Raw genomic sequence first — 14,557 nt, 5'->3', positions numbered from 1 at the left:
AGGGCTGCCAGGGCCGGGCTCTCCCATCTCCCAGGCAGAGCAGCCAAGGCCAGGAGGGTGACACTGGGTGCTGCAGCCAGCCACGACCCCATCCGCTGCTCGGTGCGGCCCTGCCCATCTGCAGGCACATGGTGCTCTGCCCAGCGTCCCGTGGGCTTCTGCCCACTCCGTACCATCACAGTGCCCTGCCAGGTTGGCAGCAGGCTCCAGGTGGCACAGGGCACCACGGGAGGGTCCGTCTGCAGAGGAGCGTGAGCTCAGTGTGTTGGGTGGCCTTCCACCATGGCACAGGGAGCAGCAAGCTCCTGCCTCCCTCCCAGAGACCTGCCTGCAGCGACGCTCTCCCAGCTGGAATCAGTCAATGCCAGGAGGAGGCAGCGGCGGCAGGCCAGTCTTTATTGCTAAATAAATAGTCATATAAATCTTGTGCAAAAACATGTAGCAAAAACCATTGGCCTTTGTGGGTGGAGGGGGCCATGCTCCCTGCACCCTGCCCGCGGCAGAGGTTCCCAGCCTGGCACAGCCAACAGCCCCAGTGTGGCAAAGCGAAGCGGCAGCACTGGAGCTCATCTGAGTGAGCCGGAGACCACCAGGGCAGAGCCAGGACCCCCCATCCAGGCTGGACACCCACCAGGACAACAGCTGCTGGAGGGACAGAGGCTGCATGAATCCCTGAGGAGCAGACAAGCACCGTCCAGCCTAGTCCTTGATCCTGCTGGCTGTGCCGGGGCCGTGCCGGGGGCCCGGGCAGAGTCCATCGGCTCCCAGCACCGCTTTGCTAGAGCGGGGAGCTCGGGGCCTGGCCATGCCGCCGCTCCCGCGTCTCCACCGTCCCCATGGTCCCCAGCGGCACCACCACCTCCTCCGGCTGGCAGCTCTTGTTGAGCTCCACCACGCGTGGCACCACCGTCGACCAGCGATCTGCAGAGATGGCAGGAATTTGTCAGAGTCAGGAGCCTGTGGCTGCTCCCACCTTGCTGGTCAGCCCTGTGCCACCCAGGCCCCAAAGCAAATCTGCTCTTGGGGCTCATCAGAGGCTGCAATCAGCATCCCAAGGGATGCTCCCAGCCCACAGCACCATGCCTACCTCTCCGCAGCCGGCCCACGGTGTGGGAGAAGCCATAGTACTGGTACGTGTCGCTCTTGCCCGGGTCCTCGCTGATGATGCCCAGGTTCTGGTTCCAGTGGGACCAGTTCACCTCGTCCACCCTGCAGGGACGGTCAGACCCGGAAGGGCTGCATGGAGCGGCTGGGTGCCAGAGCATCAGCTCCTGCATCCCTGCGCCATCCCGCCACCAGTAATGCCACCTGGCTCCAGATTAGTACAAACTACCCAGCAAACAAAAGCACGGCACCATCACCCCAAAATGCTGCTCGCTGCAGTGGGAGAGGCTCAGCTGCTCCTGGTCCCCAGCTCCCGAGGGTGCCTGCCTTTACCTGAAGCACCAGCGGCGGTCAGGTGTCCCATCGGTGCCCTTCCCCACAGTGACCATCTCCCCCGAGCGGAAGGCTCTCCGCAGGAACACAGGAAAGGAGCGTTCGATGTCCAGGATGGTGGTGGCCCACTGCCGGGGACATCAGGGACCCCTCAGCCGCTTGGGAATGCTGGCATGGGAGTCCCTTGCCCAGGTGGTGCTGCTTTGATGGAACTTGGGGTGCTGCAGTGCTGCAGCCCCTCCCTGGCACAGGCAGCCCCGGGGTGGTACCTGCAGCTTCCAGATGTGCTTGCTCTCCTTGGAGACTTGGCCCACGGTCTCACCCATGAGAGCGATGAGCATGTTGAGGAGGAGCACAAAGGTGAGGATGATGTAGGTGACGAGGAGGATGATGAAGACACCAGGGTACTTGGCACTCTCAAGCATCTCCAGGTCACCCATGCCAATGGTGAGCTTAAAGAGGTCGAGCAGGAAGGTGCTGAAGGTCTGGCTGTCCCGGCAGGAGGGGTAGGTGGGCACCGTGCAGTTGGACTGCTCCTCGCCACAGGACTCACTGCTGGGACACGGGTTGAGGAGGGACACCAGAGCTGCGGGAGGAGGGACAGGGATGGCAAGTCCGTGGAGGCAGCAGCAAGGATGGGGTTCACAAGAGGCCCCCACACAGCTCCACGCTGGCCGAGCCCCTCTCCACCACAGGAGGAGGCAAAGGCTGAGCCTGCAGATGAACAGGATGGAGCAGGGGCTCTGCAGACCCCTGCCCTGCCATGCTGTGCCATGCCGTGCCGCAGGGCTTGTCCTTCCCCTGAGCCCCAGCTTGCCAGCCAGGCGCCTACCTGACGCATAGCCGATCATGAAGAGCAAGTAGACCAGGAGGAAGCGGAAAAGGTCTTTGAAGAGGATCTGCAAGTGATGGAGAGTGGGGTGAGAAATGCTCGACCACAGTGCCCAGCTGTGTGCCCAGGCACCATGGCCGAGCCGTGCCGCAGAGATGGTCGGGCTGAGAGCAGGGCATTGGTGAACCACAAGAAACCCTAAAGAAAGCATGGAGGACCCTCCTTTTGGGCCACACATCCATAGGAGAACCAGCCCTGCTGGGGAAGAAGACCCCTGACCCCACCAGACCTTCTGGATCATGATGCTGTAGGTCCCCGTCAGCTTGAGCCCCCGGGTGAAGTACAGCGCATTCATCCAGCCCAGGACCAGCGCGAAGACCATGACGGCCAGGTACGCCTCGATGCCGCCCAGGTACAGCCCTGCCGTGACGATCACCAGCACCGAGTAGATGAAGCTGGAGGAGAGCTGGGGTCAGACCCTGCACCCACAGCCATCGTCGGCTACTGCCCCTTGCAAGCCCGGGGGTGCTGTGGCTCGGGGAGGCCCCAGGGGTTCCCCACGTACTAGAGCAGCTGGAAGGAGCCATCTATGAAGAAGGAGTTCACGCCTGGGCACTTCTTCATGAACAGATCTTTGATCTGGAGGAAAGAGGGAGAGGTTGGGGGGGGTCAGGGGAGCAAGCCCCTTCGCGGCAGGGTCCCGGTGTCCTGGGGGCATCGCGGCAGGGGCTGATGCCTCAGGACACGGGGCTGTCGCCCTCGAGTCACTCCTTGCATGGAGACCAGGAGGGCTCGGCCATCCCATGGGAGGACCCCCCGCCTCCCCACACTGACATTTGTGAAGAAGAAGAGGATGCCGGTGAGAAGGGTGATGATCTCCCCAGCCAGGCGCAGGTAGTCAACAGTGGTGATGTACGGGTAGGGGGGCTGCGGGGAAAGGACAGAGCTGAGCTGCTCCACTGTGGCAGGGCTGCTTGGGGCAGAGACCCGGCAAACCCCCCCTGCCAGGAGTTGCTGGCCCATGGGGCTGTGCCACGGTGACACGGGACTCACGGGGCCTTCCATGGGGCGGTAGTAGGCGACAAGGGTGAAGATGACCATGGCGCAGAGGTAGGAGACCACGCTGATGTAGAAGGAGACAGCCCCGAACTTGCGCCACTTGTCACGCAGCAGCTCGTTGATGGGCTCCACGGCCAACATCTCATGGCGGTTCTGGTGGGACACGGGCGCTGTCAGCGGGGACCCAGCCCCATGGTCCTCCCGGTCCCCCACTCCCCCAGTCCCTGCGCACCTCAATCTTGCTGTTGTAGACAAGGATCTCCAGCACGGACACCTCCTCCCCGCAGGTGTCCAGTGAGGAGAGGTCGTAGAGGGAGGAGTAGACGGGGCCGTACGCCCAGTCCTTAAACTTCCGCGAGAGGTGCCGGGCGTCCTCGTCCGTGATCTCCCGTCGGATGATGTGCTGGAAGATCTACCGGAGGGAGGACCACTCGCCCGTGGGCAAACCCGCATCTGGCCCCCGCCTGCTCGGGACACCCTTCCCTCCTCCCACCCCACTCTAGGCAGCTCCCCTTCCACTGCTGCACACCCCAACCCACCCCCCTGCACCCCACGGGGGCCTGAGGTGCTCCTGGAGTGCAGGGACACCGTCGCAGCAGGCAGGCAGCCCCCCAGGATGCTGCAGCTTTTGCATTTTTAACGACCCCCCTGCCCACACCACTGGAGGACGAGGGCAAGTCAAGGGAAAAGACAGGATGTACCGAGAGCCTGGGGTTAATTAGGGAAAGGTTAATTAGCCAGGTTAATAGGCTGCACATGCAGGTTTCTAGCATCATCTGCAGAGGGAAGCCGTGCTGCTCACTGCTGTCGGGGACGTGCACCGAGTGCGACAGGGCTCAGCCAAGAGCTGACGGGGGCGGCGTGGCAGACGGATTGCAGCTCGGGGGGGTCACCATACCCCAATCTTGCCGGTCTTGGCAGCCATCATGAGGGGGGAGAGGCCATCGTTGTTGAGCAGCGCCTCCAGGTTGGTGTCGGGGAAGAGCTTGGCACACTTGACGAGGAGCAGGTCGTACATCTTGGTGACGAACTTGGTGTTCTCGCGGGTGTTGTCGGCAATAGCGACCAGGGCGTGCAGCACGGTATTGCCACGAGAGTCCTGGCGCCGCAGGTCCGCCTGCTTGTGCCCGTTCTCCGTCAGGTAGTGCACGATGTGGGGCTGGTTGGTGCAGGCGGCCAGCGAGAGGGGCAGCTCGCCTGCAGGGACAGCACGCTGTCGGGACTCAGCCTGCCGCCGGGGCATCCCTGGGGTGCAGGCGGTGCCCCCCGAGCAACCCACCGGCTCCCTCCCCACTCACCAAAGTAGAAGTAGCCGCCCTCGTCCTTGGGCTGGAAGAAGCGGCCGCGGGCCTGGGCATGCACATCTGCTCCCTTCTCCACCAGCAGCTCCACGTAGTGCTTGCAGCGGCGCTCGATGGCGATGTGCAGGGCTGTCTGACCTGCACCGCCGGTACCTGTCAGCCCCCCGTCTCACCCCGTGACTTCCCCCAGGTCTCTGGCCTTCCCAGGGTACCTGCTGCTGCAGTCGCCAAGCCCCCCTGGAGCTCCTCAGCCTCCCTAGGGTCCTCGCTGCTTTGGTCCCCAACCTGCCAGCACCCTCCATCCTCCCCAGGGTCCCTGCTGCTCCGGTCCCCAAACCTCCCTGGGGTCCTCCATGCCCGGGCAGGTCTAGCAGCACCCCCGTGCCCCCCTACCTCGGTAGTAGACATCCCTGAAGGGTGAGTTGATGAACTCCCGCATGTTGCCCGTCTTCTCGGCGATGTCAAGGAGGAGGGGGATGGTGTCATTCCTGCCCCCGCTCAGGTTGAGCAGCGCCTTGGGCAGGCAGGTCTTCCCCGTGGAGGGCTCTGGGAGCAGAGGGTCCTGAGGGGGGGCCAGGGCGAGCCCACCAGGCTATGGGGGTGCCCAGCCCTGCACCCCTGCACTCCCTGGTCAAATCCCCAGCTCCTCCCGGGCGCCGCACATTGCAGCCTCCCCGTGCCAGGGCTATGCATCACCATTCCTGAGGGGACACGGGGACCACTGGTGGCATGGCGCAGCCCCAGTCCCAGAGCAGAACCAGCTCCAGGTGCTCACCTCGAAACTCCTCATCGGTCAGGCGCTTCTTGTGGGTGAGGAGGAAGGAGAGGAGCCCATCCAGGCCAGCCGGGGACCCCCGGGAGACAATGTCGAAAAGGATGGGTCTGTTGAAGACCTTGAGGACGGGGGGCGGGTTGGGAGCCGGCGCCTTCATGCCCGGCGCCTGCTTCCTGCAGGAGAAGCGCCAGCACTGGGGTCCAGAGCCGCTGCCTCAGTTTCCCACCCATGCAATGAGCTTGAGGGTGCTTAGCTGCCACGGAAGGGCATAGGCAGCTGGGGGCACCCCCCAGCCAGGGTCACCCACGGGGCCGGGGCAGCCTCCCCACCCACAGCAGCCCAGTTCTCCCAGCATCCCACCTCCCAGTATTGCCCACAGGGGCTGGTGGGCATCTTGCCAGCTCCCAGCCGGGTGCTGCAATATTTTGGGCCCCAACCGTGTCCCTCCCAGCAGGCACGGGCCTCGGGTTCAGTCACGCTCCAGCGCCGTGGGCAAAGCCAGACCGGTCGGAGCAGTCGGCGGCAGCGGGACAACCGGCCAGCTCCGGGCACCGGGAATGGCGGGGGAGGAGGATGGATGGCAGTTGCCCCAGCCAGGGGTCTCTGGGGCAGGGGACACGTGGGGCATCCTGGCCCCCTCCACCCACCTGCATCCCTGGCCACTCGAGGGACCTAGCCAGGCTGCACCCCTGGGGTGAGGACAGTGGCGGGGGGACACGGCGGCCGCCCCAGGTGCCCAGCACAGAGGGGCATTGTGTGCCCAGCCGCGGGCTGCCCCCCCCCCCGGCTCCGGTTTCCTGGCGCGGGGAGGGTGGAGGCCCTCCTGAAAAGCCCTTTCATGCCGGGGAGCCAGACGTCCGCACCGGCCAGGGGAGCGGCTGGGCGCACAGAGCCTCTTTCACGGCACCGGCAAAGGGGGAAGGGGAGCCACGCTCTCGGCCCCACAGCACAGCGGGGCTGCAGACCCACGCTGTGGAGTGGCACAGGGCACCGTGGCATGGCACGGGGCAGCGTGGCGCAGCCCAGCGCTGCCACTGGGCCTGGCTGGGAGCTGCTCTCTGTGTATGGCACCCCCTGCCCAAAGCACCCCAAAGGACCACCCAGAGAGCCACGAGGGGTCTGTCCCCATCCCCAGCTGCTGAGCATCCCCATACCCGTCATGTTGCACCCAGCGTGCCCGGGGTGCCCCCCACCCCATCACTCCCTGCCAGCACCGGGGTGCACGGGCATCGCCGTACTCACTCCGCAACCCTCCTGCGCCAGCGCTTGTTCTCGCTGGGGTGGTGGCGGTAGGTGCCATAGTCAAAGAGGGAGTCCATGGGGGCTTTCTTGGGTGCGGGGACCACAGCCGACTCATAGATGGTAGCCTCCAGCAGCTCCATGGGCTTCGGGGCGCCTTTCCGGAAAGCCCCGTGGAATTTCATGCGGAGGTTTTGCTTTCCATCCCCAGTGCCGGGGGGGCCCCGGGCTGCCTCAGCAGAGGATGGGGTGTCCTCGCTCTCGAACAGGTTGGCCAGCGAGGAGAGAGGAAAGGAGTCATTCTGGAGAGAACCGTCATCCCCCGGCCCCTCACCGGCATCACTGCCAGCAGCGCGTGGGGGGTCTTCGGCATCTGCCATGCTCCCTGGCCAGGGGGACAGGCACGAGCAGCCTGCCTGCGCGGCTGCAACCCCCAGCTCTTTCCACGAGAGCGGGAGACCTGGCAGAGGAAAACCCAATGTCATCCCCAAATAACCCCTGTCCCTCCCCATCCTCTCCCACGGGGCACCGTGCCCCGACGTGGGAGCAGATCCCACACCGACCCCGGCAGCTGTTGGGGCCAGCGAGACCCCCTGCAGCCCAGGGTCTCCCAGCTGCTCCTGCCTGCCCTGACTCTCCTCAGTGCCCACCTACCCAGCCGTGGGGACCCCTCACCTCTGCAGAGGCCCCACCGGCTGTGGTGCTGCCGGCTTCAAAGCGCAGCTGTAATGGGCAAGGGCGAGCCCGGCCCCGCTGCCTCTCCCCACTGCGGTCAGCTTGGGTGCAGCCCAGGACAGGGCACAGAGCAGACCCTGTGTGCTCCGATCTGCCGCCCAAGGAAAGAAAACATTCCTGGGATACACCCCGCTTCCCAGAGAAGCGCCCAGAGGCAGCGAGGAGCTGCCGCCGCAGCGGGGCTGGGAGCAGGGCTGGGAGCAGAGCCGGGGCTGGTCCTCGATGCCCCACCACTCCCGCAGCCTTGGGGGGCTCAGTGGGATCTGGCTGTGGGAGCCGGCGGTGCCGGCACGGCCACACTGGGCACCGGGAAGGGGATGGACGCAGCATGGGGAGGTCGCAGCCTGTGGGTGCTGCCTGGCGGGAGCAGTGGTTAGGACAAGAAATTATGGGTTTAGGTTACCCAGAGGAAACGGGGCTGCAGGAGAGCCACGCTACCAGCACGGACAGCAAAGGATTGCACCATGGCACGGGAACCGCCGCGCCCTGCCTGCCAGGTCCCTCTGGGCAGGCGGTGCTGGCAGGGGCACGGACAGGCAGGTGAGTGACCCTGGGTTGTCCCCCAGCCCCGCTTTCCAGCAAAACACACCCACAAAACACAGCAGTGTTAAGGCTCAGCCCAGCTCCTGCCTCGGGGGAGCTCAGCCCTCCCTGCGGGTCCCGGGACAGAAAAAGCAGCCGGGAAACGTATCATTTGCTGCTGGGCTGCAGCTTTGTACAACGAGCCATAATGGCAGGCTGGGCCCTCCCGGGACGGGCAGGGATCTCTGTCGGATAACGTGCTTCTAATTAGGCAGCGTGTCCCACAGCTGCCCATGGCAGCCCCACGGCGGTGGCCCACGATGCTCCCAGGGACATGGGGGGGATGAGGGCTGCAAACGGCCCCGAAATCGTGCAGCAGTGGGGGGATCCCAGGCAGCAGTCCCCTCCTCCCTGCTGCCCTGGGGGACACCCAGCAGGGACAGTGCAGCCCCGGGAGACACAGGGCGAGCCGCAGAGCCGACACGGTTTCTCCTCTTTGCTGACTTTCCTGCCATCGCCCTCTCTGCAAGAAATTCCACAAGCACCTGCCAAAGCCCGCAGGTCCCACACCCCGACTCCAGGCAAATACGGGCCCTTGCACGGCCATGTTTGTCCTTGGACAACAGAGAAGAGGGGATTGCCAAGCACGCTGACCCTGCGGGCTGCGCAAGGCGACGGAGCGCCGGACCCCTCTGAGCTGCGTTGGGAATCCCAGCCCCAGACAGGCACAGCTTTAGGGAAAAGCCCAAACATGGTGCGGGCTGTCACATGCGGCTGGAGCCCAGGGCAGAGCCAGGGAGCCACCGGCACAGGACATGGTTCCCTGTAGGAAGCAGCTGAGGACATTGGCCGGGGGACTCGGCCGGGCAGCAGGCAGCCCCGGGGATGCCCAGGGAGACACGGGGCAGAAGTGAGGGGACAAGTGGAAAGGGCGGGTGGGGCCAGGAGCCGGCGCTGCCGCCAGGGACCGGGGCAGGAAGCTCACGTCGGAAACGACGGGCTCGCTGGCTGGTGCCGTCAGTCTGGGCGCTCCCACGGGTCCAGCTGCTGCCAGGAAAGGTGCTGTCAATGGGGTTTTATTTGGCTTGTTCGTTATTTGGGTTTTTTATTTTTCAGACTTCCTCACCCCATGGAATAAATGAGTCGGCGCAGCTCACCACACGCTGAGGCATGGCTCTGGCTCTCCCACCCAACGCAAACCCTCCCGCCCGCTCCCCCACGTGTGATCCCACCTCTCCCCAGCTTTCCACCAAGTTACCTCCCAGCCAGACCAGTATCCCCAGTTAGTCTCCCACTCCAGCCCACCGTGGGGGCACGGACACCGGCACCAACACCGGGATGTGCAGGGGCATGCCCTGGGCGGGTGGCAGGGAGGATACCCCATTAGCAGGTGGTTAAAGTGTTCCTCAAACTAAAGCGCGAAGGGCTCTGGGTAAGAATGAATCACTGAAACCACATTGCAGTGTTCATGTCCAGCCCCGGTGGAAACGCTCATCCGGAGTGAACCAGCCACCTTCCAAAATAAACCGCACCGCCAGGACCGCGCTCACCTGGGCGAGAGCCGTGAACTCACCGTGGTCCAAGGGATGACTTTCAGAGCCGTTGGTGACCCCCTCTTCAAAGCTCCCGGTGGGAACGCACCCAGCCCCTCACCCTCGGAGCAGTGAGAGCCCAAATTGGCCTGACAGGTCAGGACCCCACAGTGCCAGGGGGTCTGCACCTGCCTGGCCTACCTCGGCCTGCAGCCCTGCCCTTGCCCCGGGGGTTCCATCCTGCCCCACTCCCCGTGTCCCACCCCGGGGCTCCATCCTGCCCCGGTCTCCCTGTCCTACCCCGGGGCTCCATCCTGCCCCGGTCCCCGTGTCCCGCCCCGGTACCTGCGTCCCGGCCCCCGCCACGGTCGTGCCGCCCCCCGTTTTTGCGGGACCCCACGTCCCGTCCCCCCCCCCCCCCCGGCTGCCCGCTCCGCTCCCGGCCCGTACCGCGGCACGTCCCGCGAAGGGTCCCGCAGGCTCCGGCGCCGGGGAGTCGCCGCGGGGCCCGTCCCGGAGAACGGCCCCTCCCCGGTCCGGCACCGGGGGCGGGAGGCACCGGGACCCGCCTGCGGGAGCGGCCCCCGCCCGCCCCCTGCGCTCCGCTCCGCTCCTGCCGGCACCCGGGCACCGGCACGGCCCGGAGCAGCCCCGGAAACCCCTCCCCGAAACAGCCCCCCCCACCAGGAAGAGCCCCCCCAAACACCCTCCTTGAAACACCCTCCCTGAAGCAGCCCCCCCCCCCTCAGGAACAACCTCAAAACGCTCTCCCAAAACAGCCCCCCCAGGAACAGCCCCCCAGAACAACCTCCCTGAAACAGACCCTCCAGGAACAGCCCCCCGAAACACCCTCCCCAAAACACCCTCCCCAGAACAACATCCCTGAAACAGCCCCCCCCAGCAACAGTCCCCCAAAACAGCCTCCCTGAAACAGCCCCCCAGGAACAACCTCAAAACACTCTCCCCAAAACAGCCCCCCCAGGAACAGGCCCCCGAAAGACCCTCCCCAAAACAGCCCCCTGAAACACCATCCCTAAAACACCCTCCCTGAAACAGCCCCCCCCAGGAACAGCCTCAAAACACCCTTCCCAAAACACCCCCCTACCAGGAACAGCCCCGACAGAGTCTCCCCAAAACAATCCCTCCCCAAAACAAGCCCCCCAGAACAACCTCCCTGAAACAGCCCCCACAGGGAAGAGCCCCCAAAACTCTCCTGAAAACAGCCCCCCCAGGAAAAGCCCCCCAAATCTCCCTCCCTGAAACAGCCCCCCAGGAACAAGCCCCGAAACAGCTGCCCAGGCCGAGGTTACCATGAGTTTTTATTAAACTTTGCTTCCCTGCCCCGCCAACATGGGGCTCGGCAGCACTGTAAGGCGGTCGGTGAACAAGGCAACATGTGCTCCCACAAACACCGTGTCAGGACAGTCCCCCGGCTTCGGCTGGTGCGGTCGTCCCAGCAGAGGGGACATGCTCCCATGGAGGCGCTGGAGGAACTGGGGGTCACTGGGGAAAATCATCAGCTCCTCTGCCACGGGCACCGTTGGCATCATTCGGAAAGTTTCTCACTCGGGTGCCGATAGGGCGCCCGTCAGCATGCAGCAGGTACCAGGCGCAGCGCAGCTGAGGGTGCAGCAGTGCAGTCCAAGAGTCAAGGCAGCATCAGTGGGACGCTGCCGCCAGCCGCGCTTCATTCCCCATACCGCAGTAGACACGAACCCGGTGGTTAGGACTAGAAACACTTGTTTTTCCTCTTTAGTACAAAAGCTTGAGAAATCCTACGATAACATGGGGTACAATTGTTTTATTGCCATATTCTCAATAGAAAATGAATTTTTTTTTTTTTTTTTTTTTTAAGAAAACAGGTTATCCACTGCAGATCCAGAGGAGAATCAAAGTCGCCTGACAGCCCGGAGCAGCCCTGGCCGCCTCAGTGATTAAGACACAGGTAGCACCCATCACACCTTATTTCAGCCCTGCCAGTCCCGTGCAAGCCTTAGGCTTTGTAGCTCAGCTCGGCGTTCATCTTTGTGTACATCTCATAAATCGCATCCAGGATGGGAGTGACCCTCGAGAGAAACTGATGAATCTTCTCTATGCTTTCCTCCTCTTTGACGTCTTTACCCTTCTCTAATGCCTTCAGCAAATCCGATTTGTACGGAAGAGCATAGACTGAGCCCTGTAAAACAGGGGAAGAAGCTGTAAGGCTCCCACAAACTCAAAGCCCTCCCCATTCCACATGCAGGACCCTGGTTTGGGTTGTTCCTGTGCACCTCTGAGCGCTCAGGAACAACCTTGGGGATGGTGGCTGGAGAAGCCACCCTCAGAGAAGCAGGGATGTGCAGAGAGGGTCCCCTGGAAATACTGCTCAAAATAGATCAGCAGCTTCCCATGTTTCCAAGCCTTTGTTCCTCTAAAGCACATCACTTCTCGGGGCAACTAACGGAGCAATTGGGCTTTCCTCTATGGAGACGGGAACGCTCACCATGAACAGCTTCTGCAGCATCCAGCCGTGGTATTTCTTCAGCGCGATCTCGTAAGCCTTCATGGCATTCACCCGGATGAGGTTCGGATGCTCCTCATCCCGCTCACCGTCGGAGATGCTCTGCAGCAACACCAGCATGAACTTCAGGCCCCTGTGAGAAGAGAGGAGGTGATGGGGGGGTGGGGAAGGGGATGCTGCTTGCCAGCCTCCTGCAAAGCACCCCCCAAGCCTGCTGCATATCCAGGCTCCTCCCAAAAACCCACAGCCCTGGCAGCACACCCCCCTCGCAGAGCTGATGCCTGCCCCTGCGTATTCCTGCTCCCCAAAATGCAGCACCCCGTGCTATCCCAGCAAGACCCAGCCCGAAGGGACCAGCCAGATCCACGCTCTCCGCAGCAGGCTCTGGCCAGCGTTCAACGAGCTCCCCACGTGCTGGGACACAGCCCGGAGCACCAACACCATGAGTCACCTTTTCAACCACATCAGTGCCAGCGTCGCGCCCGTCTTGGGCCAGGCTGAGCCGTGCATCTCCTTCTCCACCTCCAGGATGTTCTGCAGCGTTTTGAACTTGGCAGGGTTGGAGTCGTAAACCGCCCGGATTTTCTGAGGGTAGAGAAGGCAGGGTTGGCTCCCGGGAGCTGCCGGGTAGAGCGGCAGCGGGTGGCACCGGACAGCAGCCAGGCTGGAGCTTACGGCTGTGGCATGGGGAAAACGTGGTGCCTGCAGCGAGCACCGTGGCCACTAAACGGTGCTTTCGCCAGGGAACCCCATTAACAAACACACGCGACTGAGACGAGCTGCTGCTGAGCCCGAAAGCCCCCATGGGAAGAAAAGCCCTTTTAAAGGCCTCCCGGTCTTGCCTCTCCAATCCCACAGCATCTCTGCCTGGGGGTTCACCCCCGCCCCGAGCCCTCCTGCATCCCTTCCTACCTTGATATTTCCAGTCAGGTCTGCTTTGACTGGCGAGTAGACGATGGGAGTCCCCAGGCAATCTGTGGAAACATGGAGAGAGGCCTATTAGTCTTTAGGGGACACAGGAGACACGGCAAAGTCCCGAGCCGTAAACAACAAGTTTCACCTTAACCGCAGCCAAGACACCGACCGAGACACGCACCAGCAAAGGGCTCTTCAGGCTTCGCACATGGCCCCGCCAGCGACCCTCCAACCCCCCGGCTCCAGGACGCGGCCCCGATGTGATGGTCCGGAGTGACACGACGGACACAAGACCCTCTCTGCCCGTGTCCTGCCCGGTTGAGCCCTGCCACGCCGCCATCACACAATAGCTGACATTGTGGATGGCAGCGGGATGGCGCAGACGTCGTGGCACGAGGGCGGCTGGGACGGCATGCACCCACGGTCCCGGCAGCGCCTGCTCCGTCCCTGACACGGGGTGAGAGGTGGCGGGTGGGATCCGTAGGCCAGCCGGGAGCTGCCCACCCTGGAGCGATGCCTCCGGCCGGGGTGTACCAGGGGAAGGCATCCGGGCCCTGGCGTCGGGATGTTTCCCAACGGGGGTTGCTCAGCGGGTTTGACAGGACCGTGATGCAACCCCGGTCCCGCCAGGCTGCTTCCCCGGGAGGGCACGAGGCACCGGGGGGGGGGGGGGGGGGGGGGGAGCAGCCGGGCCCGGGGCTGAGCACTGACCGGGGCTCCAGGACCGGGGATGGGGGGACGACCCAGAACCGGGGGACCCCTAGGACTGGGGTGGGGCTACCCGGACCGGCGGCACCCGAGGCCCTCTGCCCGCAGACGGTCACAGCCGGGCGCGGCGGCGGGGCCGGTACCGGGCTGGGCCCTGCCGCAGCTCCCGCCCTCGCAGACGGCCGGACCAGGCTCACCGAAAAAGGGCGGCAGGTGCGCCACAGCCTCCAGGAAGGGCAGCGTCTCGATCTGCTTATCGGCCGGCAGCGGCTTGAACTCGTGCTCCAGCAGCAGCGCCATGGCCTGGCCCGGCCCGGCCCGGCCCGGCCCTCACCGCTCCGCACCGGGACCCGCACCGGGACCCGCACCGGGACCGGCCCCACCGCCCGACCTGGCAGCGCGCTTCCGCCGCGCCCCGCCCCCGCCGCTCCGACCAATGACCGTGCACCGCCCACCCGCCCCACCGCCAATCGGGGCGTGGCGGCGGGCCTAGAGGGGCGGTGGGGACGGTGTTGAGGGGCGGGGCTTTGCTCCCCTCACAGCCTCCTCAGCCCCCTCGCCCCGGCCCGGCCGATTTGGGCGTCCGCCTGCCCTCACCTCACCCCGGTTCATCCCCCGCTCCGGGCCTCACGGGCGCCTGCAGGCCCTGCCCCGGTAGCGGCGGGGCGGGGGGGTGAAATCGGATCTTCCCCCACCGCCGTTCGTTCCTCCCCTGGCCAGGTGCAGCATTCCTGGCTGGTGGTCGTTAATTATTTAGGGGAGATAAATTTTTCATCGGGAGCAGATGGTTTGGTTAGCGGGGCCTTGGCCTGCGCTGGGAAAACAACCCAAAGCCGAACGTGGGAGTGATTAATTAGTGATTAATTTTAAAGGACACTGAGCTCTGTCCAGGCTGGGTGAGCTCGCCCTCCCCACAGTGGGAGAGGGAATTTACCCATGACAGAGCCCCAGATCTGGTGTTTTTACCAGCTATTCTGGAAAAACAGGTCATGGGGCGATACC

General features: G+C 64.3%; 2 protein-coding genes across 5 annotated transcripts; both read right to left on the bottom strand.

The window, feature by feature from the left end:
- Positions 1 to 392: 392 nt before the first annotated feature.
- TRPV4 (transient receptor potential cation channel subfamily V member 4) lies at positions 393 to 9,954 on the bottom strand. 4 transcript variants are annotated; one of them, XM_030025078.1, is made up of 16 exons: positions 9,883 to 9,954; positions 6,647 to 7,103; positions 5,405 to 5,577; positions 5,023 to 5,175; positions 4,627 to 4,767; positions 4,227 to 4,525; positions 3,561 to 3,740; positions 3,323 to 3,481; positions 3,104 to 3,196; positions 2,835 to 2,908; positions 2,559 to 2,724; positions 2,270 to 2,336; positions 1,707 to 2,023; positions 1,438 to 1,565; positions 1,088 to 1,209; positions 393 to 921 (listed from the first exon to the last, which is right to left on the bottom strand). In XM_030025078.1, exons 2-16 carry the CDS (start codon positions 7,021 to 7,023, stop codon positions 779 to 781), a joined length of 2,592 nt encoding a protein of 863 aa, XP_029880938.1. In that variant the 5' UTR covers positions 7,024 to 7,103; positions 9,883 to 9,954; the 3' UTR covers positions 393 to 778. The 4 variants fall into 4 exon arrangements, with proteins under 4 accessions (XP_029880938.1, XP_029880941.1, XP_029880939.1 ...); XM_030025081.1 differs by lacking the exon at positions 9,883 to 9,954 and adding an exon at positions 9,451 to 9,660; XM_030025079.1 differs by lacking the exon at positions 9,883 to 9,954 and adding an exon at positions 7,298 to 7,530.
- Positions 9,955 to 10,734: 780 nt separating this feature from the next.
- Positions 10,735 to 13,972, bottom strand: LOC115345768 (glycolipid transfer protein). The gene is made up of 5 exons (XM_030025131.2): positions 13,753 to 13,972; positions 12,845 to 12,906; positions 12,384 to 12,517; positions 11,915 to 12,065; positions 10,735 to 11,608 (listed from the first exon to the last, which is right to left on the bottom strand). The coding sequence occupies exons 1-5, from the start codon at positions 13,853 to 13,855 to the stop codon at positions 11,426 to 11,428; spliced, it is 633 nt and encodes a 210-aa protein (XP_029880991.1). The 5' UTR covers positions 13,856 to 13,972; the 3' UTR covers positions 10,735 to 11,425.
- Between the last annotated feature and the right edge of the window lie 585 nt (positions 13,973 to 14,557).

Source organism: Aquila chrysaetos, chromosome 9 (genome assembly GCF_900496995.4).
Source record: "Aquila chrysaetos chrysaetos chromosome 9, bAquChr1.4, whole genome shotgun sequence".
NCBI lineage: Eukaryota > Metazoa > Chordata > Aves > Accipitriformes > Accipitridae > Aquila > Aquila chrysaetos.
The sequence above is the reverse complement of the archived record's forward strand: the minus strand, read 5'-3'. Positions and strand labels throughout refer to the sequence as shown.

Coding starts and splice junctions, on each gene's coding strand:
- LOC115345768 (XM_030025131.2), bottom strand. CDS start 13,855: ATGGCGCTGCTGCTGGAGCACGAGTTCAAGCCGCTGCCGGCCGATAAG. Junction 12,518..12,844: donor ACCTGACTGGAAATATCAAG/GTAGGAAGGGAT, acceptor CTCTACCCTCAG/AAAATCCGGGCGGTTTACGA. Junction 12,066..12,383: donor GCACTGATGTGGTTGAAAAG/GTGACTCATGGT, acceptor CTCTTCTCACAG/GGGCCTGAAGTTCATGCTGG.
- TRPV4 (XM_030025078.1), bottom strand. CDS start 7,023: ATGGCAGATGCCGAAGACCCCCCACGCGCTGCTGGCAGTGATGCCGGT. Junction 3,482..3,560: donor TCTACAACAGCAAGATTGAG/GTGCGCAGGGAC, acceptor GTGTCCCACCAG/AACCGCCATGAGATGTTGGC. Junction 2,725..2,834: donor GGCTCCTTCCAGCTGCTCTA/GTACGTGGGGAA, acceptor GCTCTCCTCCAG/CTTCATCTACTCGGTGCTGG.